This window comes from Bos indicus x Bos taurus, chromosome 3 (genome assembly GCF_003369695.1).
Source record: "Bos indicus x Bos taurus breed Angus x Brahman F1 hybrid chromosome 3, Bos_hybrid_MaternalHap_v2.0, whole genome shotgun sequence".
Lineage (NCBI taxonomy): Eukaryota > Metazoa > Chordata > Mammalia > Artiodactyla > Bovidae > Bos > Bos indicus x Bos taurus.
Window position 1 is genome coordinate 59,731,081 of NC_040078.1, and position 21,084 is coordinate 59,752,164.

Consider the following 21,084-nt stretch of genomic DNA (forward strand, 5'->3'; position numbering starts at 1 on the left):
GAAAATTTCCCCATCATACTTTTAAGTGGTTAAATTTTTAGTGTTCTAACCATTCATCTCATAACTTTATGCCATGTATTTACAAGATTACTAGAGAATTAAAGACTGCAAAGTTATTTTTTTAAGGTCAGGAGAAGGCTGCTAATAATACTAGTTTCTGTTCATGAGTTATTTACATGGTTAACTTTTTAATAAATTCCTTTGTTGGGTGTTACTTCATATTAGGTGGCTCTCCTAATAAGGATAGTAAAGACTAGACATAATTCCATTTTAAGATGTGAGAAAAATTTCAGAGCCTGAGTTAATTCCTGAATGGAGCCCTAGAGTACAATGTAATGAGGTAAAGAAGTACCAAGGAAAAAAGGAACCAAAAAAGCAAGCATCAATAATTTGTAACTTTTGTTCTAAGTCCTTAGGAAGCCATCTTGCTTTAAAACTTTTTATCCTTCTTGAAAGGCTTAAAGAAATTAAAACATCTTAGACACCTGGCCCAAAATATGTGTTTTCAGGAAACAGAATTGAAACTATGAATACTAGTCTGATAGAAAACCAGTAGGTTAGGTTACACAGTATCTACCAAAGCACTGTATTTCTCAGCAGCCCACATGTTCCATGAAAGTACAAATGGGAATGTTAGTTTGAATCTTGATTCCAGTTTATTCACAGTTACCTAAAAATAAGAGAATTAGATTTTAGGAAACTTACAAACTCTTAACAAAATGACCTTTTTATTTGCTACATAAATAGTGGTAATTCATGGCACTTGACACTTTGTTCAGATATGAAAGACGGTTTATAAAATCAGTAACTGCCATTTTGAGAAGTCTTGTTTCATAAACTCCAGGCCTGTTCAGCACAGTTTAATACCATCCTCTCAGTCCTTTATAAATGGAATTTTCTTCTACTTGTATCCATTTCCCGGGGCTGGGGAGGGGGAAAAAAAAAGTTAACATTCATAGGTAATAGTGCAAAACATTCTTGGTTTGTCTCTGAGACTGAATTTAAATCTTCAGGCCTGTGTGTGCATATATATATAATTTTAAAGTCAGGCCTATGTATTTTTAAAGTATCATTTTCATTTATGATTTAAAATGATCTCCAAACTTCTCTGTAGCAATAATTCTCAAGCATGCAGCAGAATCATTATAACAGGTTTATAAACAGACTGCTGGCCCACTCCCCAAGCTAGTGATTGAGCAGGTCTATGGCCCAACAGTTTGCCTTTGTAACAAGTTCTTAGGTGATGCTACTGGTCCACCTTTCAAACCACTGATCTTTAGGGATGTTTTAGGTGAACAAAGATTAATCTCTAGACCAGAATGCTATATCAGAGATTAGTTTTAACTCATGGGAATAAATGCACAAGCATAATTTAAGGTATAAATACTCAAAACTTAAAGTGCATGGTTTTATTCTCATTCCATCCTTTTTAAAATTGCCTAAATGGCTTTTCATAGAGTAAGCACATACCTTATGGACCCATTCATATTCTCCATATTTAGAATCAAAGGTTCCTTTCTGAAGAGATCTTAATTTTAAGGTAAAACGTGGTCCAAGTTCCTGAATTCCCACTTTCTTTTCGCTCTTGAATATGTATCTTAAAGAAAAAGAGTTAAGGAAGTCAGTCTGAATGAACCCAACTATTCTTCTTTAATATGTCAGTTTTAATTTCTCATCTACAGTACTTGTCAGAATACATTGGGAAACAGGTTTATATAGCAAACGTGTTTCATAATTGAAGTCAAAGTCCAAGGAGTTAAAGCACTTTACTCACCTGTGAAATCTGAAGAAGATATAATCCCGTTGATTGTGGAATGTGGCAACCTGCCTTCCAATAAACTGAGGATTATGGGGAAAGAGAGATGCAAACATACGTCCAATAGAATGACCCAGTCGTGTTGTAAAATTGTTCAAAATTATTTCTGGTATGTGTTCTGTTGGGTCTTTGCCTCTTCTCTAGAAAAATGATGAAAAGTCACAAGAAAGTAGCAAAAATACATCTCATTGCAGTTTGAAGTTTTAGAATTCACATGACATTGAAACATTTTAGTTATCTTAATGACAAATTACTATAGATAGCCTCTCTGATCTGGGAAGATCCCACATGCTATGGAGTGGCTAAGCCCATGCTCAATTACAGAGCCTGTGCTCTAGAGCCCTTGAGTCACAACTACTGAAGCCTGCGTGCCTAGAGCCCATGCTGCACAAGGAGAGAAGCCACTGCAAGAAGCCAGTGCACCACAACCAGAAGCTCCCACTCACCACACGGCATCACAAAACCAAGCAGCCCCACCCCCAAATTAAATCAATTAATCTACAGATTACAGCATATACTAATCATACTGTGAGGAGACCGGTGCCAGTCAAGGAATGCATAAAACTCACCTTAATTTCTTTACGCAAACGAACACTGCTCATTTTAAAGTGAGCAGTTGGGCCGTTGGGCAGGTGACTCAGAATTAATCCATCTGTTCAAAAAGCTAAGGACACACTGAACTCTGTAATCTAAACTTTAAGCTGTTTAAATAACTAGTTCTTTGTATGCCCGAAGTCTCCTAAAATCTGTAGGTAATTCACCTATCAGGTGAATAAGTGGGTGCATGTATTCCTTTGACTTGATTTTCACACCATACCCAAAACTCAAAAGACCTAAATCAACCCGAATCTTTCAGAAAGACAGATTATGTTAAGCACTGAAGTAAACGAAAAGAGCTAAAATCCACTACTATAATACAGGAATAAGGATAAGATTCTAGCATAACTGTAGCACCACAAATGGAATATAGTCTGTATATACCTTTCATACATTTGTAAGGCCAGGATATGCAGTTTTGAATATCCCCTAAGTCCAGATACATCTTCTGGAAATCAAGGTTATTAGTGTTCTCAAGAGACAAGGTCTTAATTCTTGGGACTACTGTACTACAGTTTAAAATCAACCAATTAATTAACCACTTACTGACCCTACCACAAACAGAATTAGGCTATAAACTGTAAATTACAAATGAAATATAAAATAACTACCTACAATCAAGGCTAGCTGCCCAAGGGCTTTAAAAGTTTGGGATGCAGCTCAAGCCTTTGTAGCACAACTTGATTCTTTCAAATACTTAACCTTAAAAGGAGGTCAGAACTAGACTTACAAGTATCTGCACACAATATAAGTTTTATAAAACAGATGTTGCCATCTTTAAAAGACATCAACATTCTCCCATTCATTTATTAAATTAGAAACTATGGTGGTTATCATCTTCAACTTCTTCCTCTCCCACCACCAGATCCCATTTATTGCTTTTACCTTCATAAATTCCTCACTTCTATAGCTGCCTCTTTTACCCCAGGTGTTACTGTCTTATTTGAGGTCCTTGAGATTTTTCCACCCAGCTTAGGAAAACACTATTCTGCTCGATCTGACTTCTTTCACCACTTCAAGAACATCTGTCTCCTAATATAGGCTAATCAAGTTGGATTTAGGCCTTGGTTCTGTAAGTAATAAGCTATGGGACTCGGCTGTGCCATTGTATTTGTGGTTTCTCATAGCTTCTTATGTGCTAAGTGAAAAACTAGATGCCTTGATAGTTTTGCCAGCTATAGGTAGTTTGAAACTACTCTTAACAGACTCATCTATAAAAACATCAGCATAGCACTCAAACTGCGGCTCTGCACTACCCTTTTATTAATAACCTATCTCTACATCTTGTTTCATAACTGGTAGACACCGACAGTCTCTCTAATACACCATAAACATTAATCCTATCGTGTGCTTTTTGCTTATGCTATTTCAAGTATCTACAATATTTTACTCATCAATTAAGGCCTGCTTCAAATGCCATCTCTTTTTACAGTCAAAATTAAGCTCTAAATATTCTCAGCTCTGTTACTATAGCACTTGTCATTTGAGTTACAATTACGCAAATGCCTTTCTTCCCAATGAATCCATTAACTCTAAGATCTACTTCTGACAGATACTATGCCTACTACACAGCAGATTATTAGTAAATATTTGAATACTTCCCTTCGCTTCAAGGTTTGGCTATACTCATGAGGTACAGCCAAAAGTATTTCTATATCATTTGTACTACAAAAAAAAAAATCATAAAATCTTAAGGGGATTAAGAGAAGTAGAAGTCATTTAACCTAAATCAAGGCTTGAATCTTTTCTAGAAATTTCCACTAAGTTGTGGTTTGTGTCAAAAGAAAGTACAAAATCCAAATGTATCAATTCCTAAGTACCTGCACTGTACAAAAGGTGTTACTTATGTTATTCCTAATCTCTAACACAAACCATGCCACACAGGACTCATCCCGATTTTCAGTAATGATTTTAGCAATGAAGAGTTTGAGAAGGGTCAGGAAGATTCATTCAAGTGCTACACGGCGTACCTAAACTGGGGTGGGATTACACCTGAGTCCTAAACCTTAGCTGGTAATTTGCAGTCAGAAATACACAGAGGCATTTTGTCACCACTGATGTGAAAGTTACTTTGTTATGACCGACTCAAAGGCCAGGAATGTAAAACACCCTATATAAGCTGCTCTCTACGTCAAATTTCCATTTAGAAATAAGGAAGAGTAAAAAAGTGAAAGTGAGGAAGTACTGCCCCAAACAGAGGAACAAAGGTCTTGAAACCTCATTGCGGGGTGGAGGTGGGGACAACATGTTTTAAAAGGGCAGGGATTACTATCTTCAAAGCAGATCTCTTCTGGAATAGACTAAGTATTCAAGAGACTTTTTTTCTAAACTCACAATCCAGCCAAATTATAAAATGACTAACAATACAAAGCTAGTTCAGTCTTAAAAGTCTCTGAAAAGCAACTGGTACAAGGGGATACTTAAAGAAGGAAATGGCTACCCACTCCAGTATTCTTGCCTGAAAAGTCCCATGGACATAGAAGCCTGATGGGCTATAGTCCATGGGGTTGCAAAGAGTCGGACACGACTGATCAAGTGGATGTCTTTAATTAACTTATACTGAAAACAATAAACACCATAAAAGTTATTTAGATGGAAAAAAATAGATTGTGGACCATTATTTTTTAAAAAGCAGTATTCGTTGATTTTTTAAAAATGTTATCCTGGCAGCATGGAAGTACTATCCCCATTGTTTATAAATCCTTAGTAATTTTAATAATTTTGACATTCAGTTGGCCATCTTTAAAGTTACTGAGTTCACAGGCAATGAGTAAGTAAAACAACATCAATGACAAAAACAAATCTAGGCATCCTTTGTATGATCTCTTATCTCAAAATAGGAAGAAATACCTAGGGTTGAGGTAACACATTCACCTTGGATCTGAGAATCATAGTAAAAGGACAGATTATTCTTGGTATCTGAAATACATAATATGGGCCCAAATACCTACTTCAAAAATGCAATATTGTGACACCACTTCTGGCAACACAAAATCTAGCCATATCAAAATAGTTGCAGATCCCCAACTGGGAGAGCACCTTCATACCTATATCTTTTCAGTTATATTTTTGCAATAGGTATTCTTCCTCTGCCTTACCTCATTCACCCATATCCACCTAGACAGGGTTTAGGCGTCTTTTTCTGTCAAGTACTTCTTCCCTAATGTCCCCAGGGCAGATTTTTACCAAAGTTTGTACTGTATACTCTACTGCCCTCTGTAATTGTACTATCTACACAATATTTTTGTTTGTTTACATATCTATTTTATCCTACTAGATTATCAATTCCCTGAAGCTGACTTTCTCTTGTTTATCTTTTACTAACAAATAATGTCTTGCTTATAGCATGTCCTTAACAAATGCTTGCAGAGTGAAAAGGAAAAATCAGTTCGGAGTCTGGAATAGAGATCTATAATTCTCTGGTTGAAAAAATTATGTTCTAAAAGTTTTTCTTATTCTTTTAAATATATCTTAAAAGGGGGTGAAGGGGAGACAAGAAAACGCCTTAAAAAGAACAAAGGATACTTGGTATTTTACGATCTTCATTAATAACAATCAGGTCTGTGAAATCTCTTGAGATGCACTGTGGAATAATTTTTTTCAGAGCCAGTCCTCTTCTGTAATAAACATGCGAATTTGGTATAACTGTAGAGAGCTGTTCACAGAGTCGTACTGTTCTCTATAAAACAAAATAACAAAATCCTCAAAAATGAAAAAGAATAAAAATCTAAGTGGCATATATTTATAAGGAAAGAAGTAATCATTATAGTGTTATTAATAGAGAGCAAGGCTAGGGAAGAATGAAATCCAGTTTCATCCTCCATCAAAGGCTGATCTACCTAAAGCAGCCATTCTCCACTAAGGACAATTTTGTAATCAAGGGATGTTTGGAAATATCTGGAAACATTTTTGGTGGTCATGACTGATGGTAGTGGTAGAAGTTGGCTGCTATGGGTATCTAGTGGATAGAGGCCAGAAATGCTGCTAAACATCCTATAATGAACAGGACAATCTGAACAATAAAAAAATCCAGCCCAAAATGTTTACACAGTGCTGAGGCTGAGAAAGCCTATCACGAAGAATCACACTTGGTGAACCTACATCACATCACCGATACATTTAGCTTATTTACAGACATTACCTAAGGCAATTACTAAAAATTTAACTCTTCTGAACGAAGTTATTTTAAATAACCTATGTAAGAAAATTAAGAATTCAAGAACTATAGTAATTGATATGTTTACCCCATGAGGTCTATCTGATGTAGTGATGAGAATCTTGGGAGAAGTCTGTCTGTTGAAGTAAGAAGCAAATTCATCTGTAGCTTCATCATAAGCAACCTGAAAACAGAAAGAGAGATAACTTTACATCAAACACTACTGGGCCAGCATTTTACAAGCAATTCTAGTAGGATTCTATAACACTGGGTATCTAGCTGACTCGTGATTTAAAGAGGGCCCAGGAAGGTCAGGTTAATGGCAACATGAAGACGTTGGATAATTTTCTAGATGAAGAATACTAATATAAAACTGGAAAAAAAAAAAACTGTCAAAAATAATTTCAAGAAATTGAGATGCATTCATTCTAGAAAAATGGATCCATTTGTGGGCAAGTAACATCAAGAATCTTGCCTAGAGCTATTCCATTTCCCGTATCAACCTGGGTGGTGAAAACAGTAACTTTATCAACTTCAGGACTAATAGTAAGCGAGAACCAGCAATCCTGGATCCAGAGGTGGTAGACCAGAATCGAGGATGGGCAGGTGAACTTGGCTTCGCCAGTCCAAGGTTACAGGCCTAGTTCAGGGTAGGTGTGATTCTGCCAGAAATTTAAATGAGAGCTCTGGAAGTGAAAAAATCGTAGACAAACTGACATAATCTCTCCCCAAATCCTTGACTGACAACTAAGCTACACGTAAGAGAGACCTGAGAATCCAGTGCACATGAAAGACAAGGGAGACGTGAGAAAGGCTGCAACTTTGAATGCATTCCTCAATCCACACGCACCGCAGTTGGCAGAGGGTATGTATGTCTTGGGGGCCCAAGGTTTCACAATGCAACCTCTACCCAAATCAGTGGCTGACCATTGAGTCACACAAACACAGGGGAAAATCTCTAGGAAGGGAGGTTAAAAATAACACAAATTAAGCAGTAGTGTAATGCTACTGTCAGAGAGATTCCAGTTTAAGTCCAGACAAGTTACTAAAACAACAACAAAAAAATCAATAACCTGTAAAAGAAAATAAAAACAATCCAGAGTTACTGCAATGTTTTCCAAAAGTGTCCAATTTTCAACCAAGATATTAGATATACAAAGAAACAGAAAAGTATGATGTATAATCAGGAAGAGAAGTCAATAAAAACTGACCGAATGGGTCCAGATGGTGAATTTAGTGACAATTTCAAAGCCGTCATAACAAATATATCCAAGGAATTAAGGAAAAATACAGGCTTTTTTAGCCTGTAAAAATATTGTAAAATAGATCTAAGATGCAGAAAAATCAATAATCTTGAAAACAGATTACTAACGATCCAATCTGAAGGATGGAGAACACAATCATAGCAAAAAGAGCAAAGCTGCAGAAATTTTTAGGATAATGTTAACCATTTCAACAGTGTGTTAAAAGGAAATTCCTCAGGGACAGAAGATGGCAGAAAAAAAAAAAATTTCAAGAAATAATGGATTAAAAACTTAACTGACAGGTCCAAACTCAACAAACATTAAGTAGAATTAAAAAAAAGAACAATACCTAAACACACCAGTGTCAGACGGTAAAAGCCAAAAAAACCCAGAAAACTTTAATAAATCATGTGCCGGGGAAAAATGTAATGACTGGTTTCTCAAAAGAAACAGTAAAGGTCAAAATTCAATAGAACAAGTTCAAAGAAAAAAACAGGTCAACCAAGGATTCTATGTCCCACAAAATTTAAAAAAAAAAAAAAGGCAAAATAAACGCTTTTAAAAAGACAAAAACTGAGATAATTAGATCTCAGACCTGCTATAAAAACAAAGGCTTAAGAAAATCCTGCAAGCTGAAAGAGAACAATACTGGATGACCCAGAAGCAGGAAAGAAGAGGACTGTAAACAGGTAATGCTGAAGGTAAACATGAGACTTTGCTGGCGTGTTTTGTGTGTAAACTCTTTAATTTTTTTTTTTTTTAAATATGAGGATGTTTAAAGCAGTAATTACAACACTGGGTTTATAACATAGATAACATAACAACATGAGCTGACAATTAACAGCATGAGTAAGAGTGGAGGTCACAAAGCTATACCGGTGCAAACTTGCTGTATTTTACCAGAATTGTGTAAGTATTTACTAGAAGTAGATTGTGATAAATCATTCTCCAGAATAGACCTTATGCTAGGACATTTATTCAACTGAAAAGGAGTGAAATGAAACAAAATATGTCCCAGACCACGATAAAATTGAATTAGAAATCAACAGCAGAAATCGGGGAAATCCTCAAATATTTGGAAATTAAACAATATACTTCTTGAAAATTGTAAGCCAAAGAAGAAATCACCAGAGAAACCAGAAAATATCTTCTACAGAATGAAAATGAAAACACCACAAACACATCAAAATGTATGGAAGGTGGTTAAAGCAGTGCTTGGGCGAACACCAGAGTTTTATATGCTTATATTAGAAAAAAAAATAAAATCAATAATCTAAGCTTCCATCTTAGGAAGCTAGAGCAACTAAAACCCCAAGTGAGTAGAAAGAAAGAAAAAATAAGGATTGGGGGGGGGGGGGGGGGCAATGAACTAAAAAAATACAGCAAGCAAGAAGAAATCATCTTTCATTAGAAGAGGTACTCAGATATAGATGATGAAAGAAATGCATCTTAAAACTTGTGGGCTATAGCAAATGTGAATTTTATGACCATAACTGCTCATCATAAAAAGATGAAAATGAGTTAATCAAATAAACAAAAATAGAATAAACTCAGAGTATAGAAGAAATAATAAAGGTAAGAGGAGATATAAGTGAATTAGAAAACATTTAATAGAGAAATAAAATAGTAACTTGAAAAGAATAACAAAACAGGTATGTCTCTGGTGAAAGCTCAAATAAAGAAGTTTAGGAATGAAAACGGTATTACTTCAGTCTCACTCATGAGCATATTCTAAACAATGCATTTAACAAACCAAAACAAAATTTTAAGAAGATAAAACACCTTAACTAAATTGGATTTACCCCATGAATAGAACAGGTTTAACACTAGAAAGTCCATTTCATTTATTAAATTACTGAATAAAGGAGAAAACTGGATATTCATCTCAATATTTGCAGAAAAGTGCATAAATTATCTTAATATTTGCAGGAAAGACATCTAACTTTCTAATTCAATCATTAAACAAACAAAGCAGCAAAAAAAAGAATGGAATTTCCATAACTCATAAGGAAAATCTACCACTAATGACACATGCATTAATGATGATACACTGAAGTATTCTTTAAAATTAGTAACACGGAAGAGAGGATAATACTGCTTTTTAAAATTTATTTGACATTATGGTGCAGTTCTAGTAAGCACAAAAGAAATTGTTAATGGTTTGAAAGAAACAAAAACATATTTGCAGAAATGATTACCTAAACATCAAATGAAACCATTCAGAAAAATTATTAGTGAATTCTGATTAAAAGATCATGATTCAAAAATCAATCTCATTTTTGTAAATTAGCAAATCAAATAGTTTTCAGAGAGATGTGATTTATACTAATAAGAAAAAAATATGATACCCAGGAATAGTTCTAACAAGATTTATGTGTATAACTTGTATGAAGAAAATAATGATATTCACTGAAATACATTTTCAGTATTTAAAGGCCCCGTGAAGCAAAATTAGAGGTACCAAGCGAACATTTCATGCTAAGATGGGCACAATAAAAAACAGAAATGGTATGGACCTAACAGATGCAGAAGATATTAAGAAGAGGTGGCAAGAATATACACAAGATCTATACAAAAAAGATTTTCACGACCCAGATAATCACAATGGTGTGGTCACTCACCTAGAGCCAGACATTCTGGAATGCATAGTCAAGCGGGCGTTAGGAAGCATCACTAAGAACAAAACTACTGGAGGTGATGGAATTCCAGTTGAGCTATTTCAAATCCTAAAAGATGATGCTGTGAAAGTGCTGCACTCAATATGTCAGCAAATCTGAAAAAACTCAGCATTGGCCACAGGACTGTAAAAGGTCAATTTTCATTCCAATCCCAAAGAAAGGCAATGCCAAAGAATGCTCAAACTACCTCACAATTGCACTCATCTCATACACTAGCAAAGTGATGCTCAAAATTCTCCAAGCCAGGCTTTAACAGTCCGTGGACCACGAAATTCCAGATGTTCAAGATGGATTTAGAAAAGGCAGAGGAACCAGAGATCAAACTGCCAACATCCACTGGATCATCGAAAAAGTAAAAGAGTTCCAGAAAAACATCTACTTTTGCTTTACTGACTACACCAAAACCTTTGACTGTGTGGATCATGACAAAATGTGGAAAATTCTGAAAGAGATGGGAATACCAGACCACATGACCTGCCTCTTCAGAAATCTGTATGCAGGTTAAGAAGCAACAGTTAGAACTGAACATGGAACAACAGACTGGTTCCAAATAGGAAAAGGAGTACGTCAAGGCTGTATAATGTCACCCTACTTATTTAACTTATATGCAGAATACATCATGAGAAACACTGGGGTGGATGAAGCATAAGCTGGAATCAAGATTGCCAGGAGAAATATCAATAACTTCAGATATGCAGATGACACCACCCTTATGGGAGAAAGTGAAGGAGAACTAAAGAGCCTCTTGATGAAAGTGAGAGAGGAGAGTGAAAAAGCTGGCTTAAAACTCAGCATTCAGAAAACTAAGACCATGGCATCTGGTCCCATCACTTCATGACAAATAGATGGGGAAACAATGGAAACAGTGGCAGACTCTATTTTGGGAGGCTCCAAAATCACTGCAGATGCTGATGGCAGCAATGAAATTAAAAGATGCTTGCTCCCTGGAAGAAAAGCTATGACCATCCTAGATAGCATATTAAAAAGCAGACACATTATAGTACTGCCAACAAAGGTCTATCTAGCCAAAGCTATGGTTTTTCTAATAGTCATGTATGGATCTGAGAGTTGGACTATAAAGAAAGCTGAACACTGAAGAATTGATGCTTTTTAACTGTGGTGTTGGAGAAGATTCTTGAGAGTCCCTTGGACAGAAAGGAGATTCAACCAGTCCATCCAAAGGAAAAAAGTCCTGAATATTCACTGGAAGGACTGATGCTGAAGCTAAAACTCCAATACTTTGGTCACCTGATGTGAAGAACTGACTCATCTGAAAAGACCCTGATGCTGGGAAAGACTGAAGGAGGGAGAAGAATGGGACAAGAGAGGATGAGATGGTTGGATGGCATCACAGACTTAATGGACATGAGATGAGTAAACTCTGGAAGTTAGTGATGGACAGAGAGGCCTGGCATGCTGCGGTCCATGGGGTCGCAAAGAGTCAGACACGACTGAATGAACTGAACTGAAATAAGATATATATACATACATACATATATACTAAGACTTCCCTGGTGGTTCAGACGGTAGAGCATCTGCCTACAACGTGGGAGACGCGGGTTCAATCCCTGGGTTGGGGAAAATCTCCTGGAGAAGGAAATGGCAACCCTCTCCAGTGACTCGTGCCAGGAAAATCCCATGGATGGAGGAGCCTGGTAGTCTAGAGTCAATGGGGTCTCAAAGAGTTGGACACAATTGAGCCACTTCACTACCTACCTACGTGCATATATACTATATATATATATATATATATATATAGTGGATATATATATACACACACACATATAGGGTTGGACAAGAAGTTTGTTCTGTAAAACATTCCGTTAAGATGACACAGAAAAACCCGCACGAACTTTTTGGCCAACCCAATACTACCTAGATTCTGACACTGATCTGATTTTGTATGATTCATACTTTTATATGGAAGATGAAAGATCCAGGAAGATAACACTCTTGAAGAGAGGGATTTGAGAACGGGAATGGCAAGGGGCATCTTTCCCTCACAGCTATCAAAACTTACCATGAAGCTAAATAATTAAGAAACTAAAGAACCAATCCAGTGACAAGCTACCAAAAAAAAACCACTCAGCACACACGGACAACTAATATATCACACAGCACTAAAATTTACTATGAGAAAGGCTGTACTACTTCAAAAATGGTGCTGGGAAACTGGTTATGTAAGAGGGATAAAGAAGGAAGAGTGGAAGAAAGAAACTGATTTCCTTTCTCACTCTAATAAGAGAAATCCGTTTCTGATAATTAAGTACATGAATGTGTTGTAAAACCTTGACTCTTTCACTGTACTGTTGCAAACTAAAGGGAAAAGTGAAAAATTATCTTGAAACCAGGAGTTTTATATGGACACACATAAAAATAGCATCAGATTACCTTAGCTGTCAAAATGTCTAACAAATACTACACATATCTATAGTAAAAATTTATAAAACAAGGACTGCTTTTCAAATGACATTAAAAAACACTGGAAATGTTATTGATTAAATGACAAGTTTATCTAAGCATAAAATACCTTTTGAGAAAATAAATAATTGACTTTTTCTATAGCATTGTTGGAAAACCCAATTATGAAATGATCTTCAACAAATAATAAGATAACATGCCAGCATTATAGCTAAATCAATCCATTAATACAACTTCACCAGCTAGAACTTTAAACACTGGCATAAGAACAGATAATTTATCAAATGTGATTACCCAAATTTATTTAAGACTTCTAACATTTACCTCTTCATCATTAGGATCTACTATGGTTTCATCATATACTCGCTGGTTGTCAATAGTCTTGGGTACAGGCTTTGGTGGAGCCTAAATAAAAGAAAAAAATGTTAAGTGTGGGAAGCATTTCACATTAATAATTTTGCATTATGCTTGAGGAAGAATAACAAAAATCTGCAAATAATGCAAAAAGTCAACCTGTTTCTCATTCAGCCCACTGCTACATCAGTCCTAGTAACAATACTGAGTAAGAGGCTTTTTAACTCTCTGAGCACACACATGCACTTACTGGAAGAACTGCTGCCAGGATAAAATGGCTTAAAACCAGGCAAAAGTGGCAGAAAGAGAAAACCGAATTCAAGATGTAATATTATTCACAAAGATGAAAAATATCAAACATAACAGAAAAATTACAAAGGTACATATTTAGGAAGCTTTGTTCGAATACTTTCAGAAAGCTATTCAGAAATATCTAACAAAGGCTACAAATCTGTATCTTTCTGCTGAACTAGTAATTCTAGTTTAGAGAATTTCTGGTAAGGAAAGAAAAGGGGAGCAATTTATACAAAGAAATATGTATAATCACTATGGTTAGAGGAATGAACAGTAAATAGGGCAAATGTCCAACAACAAGATGATGACTACAGCATCGCCAACTGAATGGAATACCGTTAGCATCAGCAATCACACACACTCCGCTTAGATCAAGAAATTGTGTAAATGAAATTCTAAGGAGCAAGAACACAAAACCATAACCATACATGATTAAAACTAATCTAAAATACATGTACACTAACAGAGATGAATATGACCTGACAAACTATTTAGGAATTCTTTATTATTTTAATAAATATTAAGTTTTAAGTAATTTTTTAAAAAGAGGCAGTTCTAGATCATCTATCAATCCAAAAACAAGAACGGTGATATTTTCAAATGGTGATCAGCATATTAATTTGCTGTAACTAACTGATTACTGAATTAAAAAGAGACTAACACTGCTTGATAGGATTTTGCAGGTGAAAACAGTCTTAATATTGGAATTTCCTGTGATTTAATCTAATACTATTCAAGAGAATTCACGAAAAAGTAGTATTTAGTTTGTATACAGTATATGTATATAGTCTGTATTTTTCCATTCCTCACAAATGCTTATTATTACTTGGTACTCCATCTTAAGTAAGAGATGGGAGGAGGGGGGAACTGAACATTTAAAAAAATTTTCAAGTATAAAATGCAACTTAGAACTATAAATAAAATGAAAATAATTTGGCTGTGCAATAATGCAGAAGCATTCAATAGTTCTTTTTAAATTTTTCAATAGAAAGATTTCATTTTTTGTCAGTATCACAAAAATAGCTAAATCCTTTCTTGATGCTCTCTTCTTTGCCACAATCCACTCAGGTGTCTCACCTTCCTCCTACTCCCCATTCTCACTCTTCACAGGTTTATACCCTCTGTGTCAGCTCTCATTCTCACACATCCCAACCCTACAGAAGAAGAGGCCCTACCATGCCTTTCTTCAGCCTAGCATAACAAAATGCCTTTGCTTCCAGTCTGAAGAACTCCAGTTACAGGCCTATGGTGGGGATCTTCTTCATTCCCAGTCAGGGATAATGTGTCTATGCCTCTCAAACACATAAAGTAAAATAAGCAAGCTGGAAGTATATACACCATTTTGAAATTTTGAAAACATGCAAAATACCACTACTACTGTATTTACTGTTTATGCACACAAACATAATAAAGGAAACAAAGAAAGTGCATGGGAATAATAAAAAGCAATTTCATGGTTTATTGTTCTTTTTTTTGACCCTGCTTCGGGACAAAGGGATTTTAGTTCCCCAATCAATCGAGGATCAAACCCTTGCCTCCTGCAGGGGAAGTGTGGAATCTTAACCACTGGACTGCCAGGGAAGTCCCAATGAGTGGTTGTCTTTGGAGGGGAAAGCAATCAGAAAATACCACATAAGACACTTGAACACTATTTATTAATGCTTAATTTCTTGAGTAAAGGATAGAAAGGGGTGTGCTGTATTGTTTTTACATTATTTTAAACATTCAAAATATTTAATAATAAATTTTAAAATAAAGTGATTCAATGTAAATATCAGGGAACATTCCTTAATACAAGATATAAAGCAGAAGACTAAAAATTTTATTTACCTTATCACCAAGAGCCTCTCTCTCTTTTTTAAGTTTTTTCTTAGCTGCCAATTTTTCCTAAAGGATTTAAAAAAGAAAAGAACAATATTGAGAAACTACTATTTACATAGCAAACACATAATGAAATTACTAATGCTATGAATATTTAAACTGACCAGTCTTAGAACTGTATTAAAATAAACATCCAGATTTAGATTTTCACACCCAAGTTATTGTAAACCAGATGATCTTGCTCCCTCAAAATAATCTAAATTGACAAATTTGAATATTTAAAATTTCATTAGCTTTATCGTTTACTCTAAAGCCTCAAATAAAGTGAAAGTGCAAAATGTATACTAAACAAATTAACAAGCTTTTGTTGTTTTGCATTCCTAACAAGTTGCAACCTAAAGAAAACTTACGGCTAATCTGGTGGCTTCTCTTGAAAAGAGCTAAAAATAATGATAATGAGAATTTTCACATTGTTTACAATAAATCCATTATTAGCTATTCAAACATTGTATAATCAAAATATGATTTTATTATTCAGAATCTGCAGGATGTACTGTAAATCTGTAACTTCTGGGGACCTCTGAACAGGATGCTTGACACACAATCTAAAAAATTTCTTTTCCCTAGCGCCTGTTGATCCTCAATCCACCAGGTCTCCGATTAGAAATTACAGACCCAAGAAATCTAAGACACCCTTGCACCATACGTGCGCACCAAAATGGATTTTTTGTCCCTTCCAAGTACTCCAATAGCACTTTGTCACCTACGACAAATAAGACACTGTGCAGGGCCTTAACAAGTCTAGCAAGAGGCAGCAGGCAAGTAAAAAGAATATTGTGTATGAATTTTCGCGATATGCAATAAGCAACTTGCTTCAAAGCGTAATTAAACCACAAGTAAGCACCGTGACTTGGGCTTTATCTCTATGTGTTTACCTCCTAGATTCGTAGGACAATGCGGGAAAGAGTAAATCCAATTTCTATAAACTTTACAGTCTAACTTCGGTAAGGGCGGCTACAGCAATCAGAGAAGGATCATTTTGGATGTTTGTACTGCCTGTATTGCAGATTTTAGGCATTAACCAACTTTGGGTTGACGAGGTAAATCGGAGACCAAAATTTTTGCCTTTTAAGTCTGGCGGGTGGGGGCGGGGGGCAGAGGAGCCAGGCAGGAAAGTAATTTTTAATATAGGGAGAGCAAGACTTCTTGCTTTCTTTCGCAAACAAGGACAACAGAGCTGACAAGGAAAGCAATCCTTGCTGCTGAGACGGAAAGCTGAGCCGAGAGTGTGGTAAAAATGAGGATGCAGGAACCAGGGCAAGGTTGCTTGGCCTCTACCCCTTCCGGATTAATAAGCGCCGCCTGCGACCCGGGCAGGGGTGACCACGCATGTGCATCATCCAGTCCGCCCAACCCCACTGGCTCCAGAGCGACACCGCGCACGCGCCCTGGCGACTACGCCGCCTCATACCTTCCGCTGTTGCTGTTTCCACCGCGTGAACATTAAGTGTCGCCGCTGTTTGTTCTTAATTTCCGAAATGCTGAATCCTGGAGGAAAGGCAGCCGTCTTTGGGGGTTGGACTCCGCTTTCCGTCGTCCCATCCTCACCGACTGCAGCCTCCTGAGATTCTTCAGTAGCGGCTTTGCGTTTCAGGCCTTTCTTTCCGCTGCCGCCGCTCTTATCTCCGGCTTTCGCCATGGTATTTTTGCTTCTTGTGGTCTGTACGGAAACGGAAGTAGCTTCCTCTTCCCACCCCCGTCCTTAAGCTAGTATTTCCGGGGTCGGGAAGTTCTTAAAGGAAAGTGTATGTTTGCTGAGTTTTATCAGTTTATGGAGGTGCTGAAATTTAGGCTTGAGGAGAGTATACGGAGCTTGCCCAGGCGTGTGAACTGTGAAATGAATTGCTGAAATCCATTATTGACTGTTATCAATGTGAGAGCCCTTCAAACCTAAGTGTTAGTTGCTCAGTCCTGTCGGACTCTTTGCGACCTCATGGACTGTATGTAGCCTGCCAAGCTCCCCTATCCATGGAATTCTACAGGCGAGAATACCGGAGTGGATTGCTATTTCCTTCTCCAGAGGATCTTACCCACCCAGGGATAGAACCTGGGTCTCCTGCATTGCAGGCGGATTCTTTACCACTGAGCCACTATGGCCTAAGTACAAAACAATATAGAATTTACATTCTACTAGAAACTAAAATGATCTCCCAAATAATTACTGTTGTAAGCTATTAAATATGCATAGTGTTGAGGGGATAAAGGGATGGGTTACAGCTCTTAAATAGGATTCTGAGAGTGGTCTTAATTATTGAGCAGAGATTTGAAGGGCATATGGGTTTCCCTGGTGGTTTAGGGGTAACGAACCTGGCTGCAATGCAGGAGACCCAGGTTCCATCCCTGAGTCCGGAAGATACCCTGGAGAAGGAAATGGCAACCCACTCCAGTAGTCTTGCCCCAGAATTCAAATGGACAGAAGAGCCTGGTGCGTTACAGTCCATGCAATCGGAAAAGAGTGGAACACCACTTAGTGACTGAACAGTAACAACAAATGGAGTATACAGGGCAGTTATCTGGGGGAAGAGCTGTTAATATGAGAAAAGCAAAGCTTTTTATCTAGGAGAAAAGCTGTCCAGGCCAAGGAAACGTTCAGCTCCAAGGCTTCAGTCAGTAGCGAGCCTGGCTTGTTCAGAAAACATTGAAGCCAGAGGTCAATGAGAGAGGAGAGTAAAGGTGGGCAGGAGTGGGCGTGGGAGGTTAGGGTGACAGATTGTGTAAGATTTTGTAAGGACTTTGGCTTTTATGTGAGATGCAGATTTCTTGGAAGATTTTGAATAAAGGAATGGTGTGATGACATATTTTAAAAGCATCACTCAGACTCTTCTGAGAGTGGACTGTAGGGGAGGGAAAGTGACAGGAGGGGAGAAATGAATGTCTTGAACCGGTGGTTCTAATAGAGGTGGTAAGAGGTGAACAGATTGTTTTAGGAGGTAGAATTCCTGACAATTGAATGAAAGGCGAAAGAGAAGAGTCACAGATGACTCCCAGATTTTTGACTGAATGACTGGAAGGTTGGAGAGAGAGGTATGGGCTGGAGATCAGAACTGGGGTGTCATCAGCTAATGGATAGTAATTCAAACTGTTATAGTGAGTGTAGATAAAGAACTGAAATAGAGAAGAGAATGATGGACTGTACCCTGAAGCAGTCTCACATGAAGAGCTAGAAAGAAAAGGAGGACCTAGTAAAGGAGAATGAGAAGGAAAAATCAAGAGAGTAGCGTGTCATGAAAGCAAACATGTTTTCCCAGTGATTAAATTTTGCTATATTCCTCATTCTAATTTTAGGAAAATGACCTCCAAACAATCTTTTTGGTTTACTGTCAACAGTTGATTTTCAAGAAATTACCATAATTTCAAGTTGTATGTTTCAATATTGACATTGGGTGTTTTGATAGTCTAATATTTTGGTTTCCATCCTTCATTTTCACCTTTTCAAGTTCTTTCAAACACGATATTAAAGATACCAAAACTGTATTTTAGAATACAAGCCCCACCAAAACCTTCTACCAAGCTACAAGTCTAGAATTGTGATTAGAAAACAAAACCTGTCTGTTTAGATCCAAAACTGGATTTGAATTATACAGTACAATAAAAAGGAAAAAGTAGTGTGGAGCTAAAAAGTCACTAGCCTACAGGTTTAGCTTCAAGTGGTCATGAAAATATTACTTGACTTATTTAAAAAGGAATAATCAGATTGTAATTGAGGTGGGGGTGGGGCAGCAGGAGGAGACAGACCAACCTTTATCTAAAAAACAGACTGAAATATTTTGGAAGTCTCTTCTAGTCTTAATATTTTCTGTCTCTCTACATATAGTACATTCTTTCCTTGTAAAAATAAAATAATCCTGAAGTGGGTAACTGTCTTTATTTATTTAGAGGTGCCATACATGAGCTGTTTATAGAGGCTGCCTTCATTGCTTATTGCCTTCCTTACTTGTTGATAATGATGGTTGTATGAGTTGAATAAAATGATTTTATGATCAGAATAGAATTCTTATCTGGAAGAAATCACAAAAGTATTGACCAATTCAGCAAAAGTGTGTTTAATACTACTCAAATGAATAGGGAGAGCAAGTGTGATGTAAACAGTGGGCTCTGTGTTCAGATCTGTGTTTAGATTTTGATTCAGTCACATAGATGCTGTAAAATCTCAGTTAAATCAATAATCTCTCTGAGCCTCATTTTCTTCATCTGTTAACTGGGCTAATATTACCACATAGTTTCTTTGGATAACGTACATTAAAGAAACATACACATGCAATAAATGCTAACTAGTTATTTTTATTACTTCTAGATGTAGAGGCTAAACTAAACATTGTTGAGGAAAAAAGACATCATGCTTGCCCTCAAGTAGCTTACAGTTTGGAAGAAGATAAAACAGAATTCTAGTGTAAGTATTCAGTAGTGTTCGATGTTGAGTGCTCCTTAGTTTGAGGTCCATTTCTTCCATGCACTTCTTTTCAGTAACTGCCTTATTGTTTATTATTTGCAGGGCCTACTCCTAATAGACTATACATTATTTTAAAATAACACACTTAATTTTGATAGTTAATAACTTTTTTTACTTGATATGTGAGAATACAAATATACATGATATTCCAGAATACCCTGGAATACAACACATGGACACCAGATGAGTTCAGTGATCCAAACAAATATAACCTAAGATTCTGCTGAGAAAATTTGATCTGTGTTTACAGTATGACTTAAGCTCTTTACATAACAGAAATCATTCCAAAAGTACAAAATATTAGTCTATTGAATGAGGAAAAAGAAATACAAAGTTTAGGGATAAAAAATTTTTTGTTTACAATGTGCTATAACTATTTAAGAAACACAAAGTAATAAATTAATGCTCTCTGAGCTTGAATTATGTCATTCAGTTTGTTAATGGTTAAAGAAAAACCAAAATAGAGACCTCATTTTGAATATACTTTTAGACCAAACACTCATACAACTAAAACTTTTAAACGGTCCAGATTTGCCTAAAGTCTGACTCTGCTCTAAAACTAAAACAGCTTTTTTCAGGTCAATATGACCTTATAGCTTCCCAGCGAATCGCTATAGACAGTTAAGCTTACACAGTGCTGCTACCATATAAAGACTGTAAGTTTCTAGTAACCAGTCACACACACAACACACACACACAAATGTGCTCCCTCATTCATGCTTTTTAAACTCAGCTGTCACTGCTGCATGCTGAGCTTCTAACCACATTTCAGCTCAAAATTGCCCTGTTTTGAGCAGTGTTTCTTGCTCAATAAAATGCTTATATCAAGTAAAGCTCTCCAAATTTTCTTTTGACGGGACAATAGAACTATTACAGAGCTAGTTTCTCATTTGTGAATATTTCCCTGGTATCCAAGACCTGTTTTTGGCAATTAAATTACTTATCTCATAGAAGTTTGAGAAGCCTCTTTTTTGTTTATTGTATACCTTAAATTGTCTTAGTGACTAATGAAGATGGTAGAGAAGTTATTACAAGAATTCACAGTGTCAGTACAATTCTCAGGATGTCAGCTCTCCTTTGAAAGAAGTTAAAAAAGTCAATGAGTAGAATGAATACAGTTTTGTGAGGCCATATTAGAGCCACACACACTCCTACCCAAAACTGAATTAGAATGACTCAAATACGATGACTTC

At 36.4% G+C, this 21,084-nt stretch overlaps 1 protein-coding gene across 1 annotated transcript; it reads right to left on the bottom strand.

Moving 5' to 3' along the window:
* Nucleotides 1-633: 633 nt before the first annotated feature.
* Nucleotides 634-17,477, bottom strand: RPF1 (ribosome production factor 1 homolog). The gene is made up of 9 exons (XM_027536710.1): nucleotides 16,853-17,477; nucleotides 15,391-15,447; nucleotides 13,237-13,317; nucleotides 6,658-6,753; nucleotides 5,939-6,092; nucleotides 2,386-2,468; nucleotides 1,775-1,956; nucleotides 1,471-1,597; nucleotides 634-924 (listed from the first exon to the last, which is right to left on the bottom strand). Exons 1-9 carry the CDS (start codon nucleotides 17,078-17,080, stop codon nucleotides 883-885), a joined length of 1,050 nt encoding a protein of 349 aa, XP_027392511.1. The 5' UTR covers nucleotides 17,081-17,477; the 3' UTR covers nucleotides 634-882.
* Between the last annotated feature and the right edge of the window lie 3,607 nt (nucleotides 17,478-21,084).

Bases quoted from the DNA above. Each gene is read 5' to 3' on its own strand.
- RPF1 (XM_027536710.1), bottom strand. From the start codon at position 17,080: ATGGCGAAAGCCGGAGATAAGAGCGGCGGCAGCGGAAAGAAAGGCCTG. The intron at 6,754-13,236 runs GTAAATGTTAGA...TTCTGTTTTCAG, and splicing joins TAGATCCTAATGATGAAGAG to GTTGCTTATGATGAAGCTAC. The intron at 2,469-5,938 runs GTATCCTTTGTT...CTTTTTGAACAG, and splicing joins TGAAGATCGTAAAATACCAA to ATGGATTAATTCTGAGTCAC.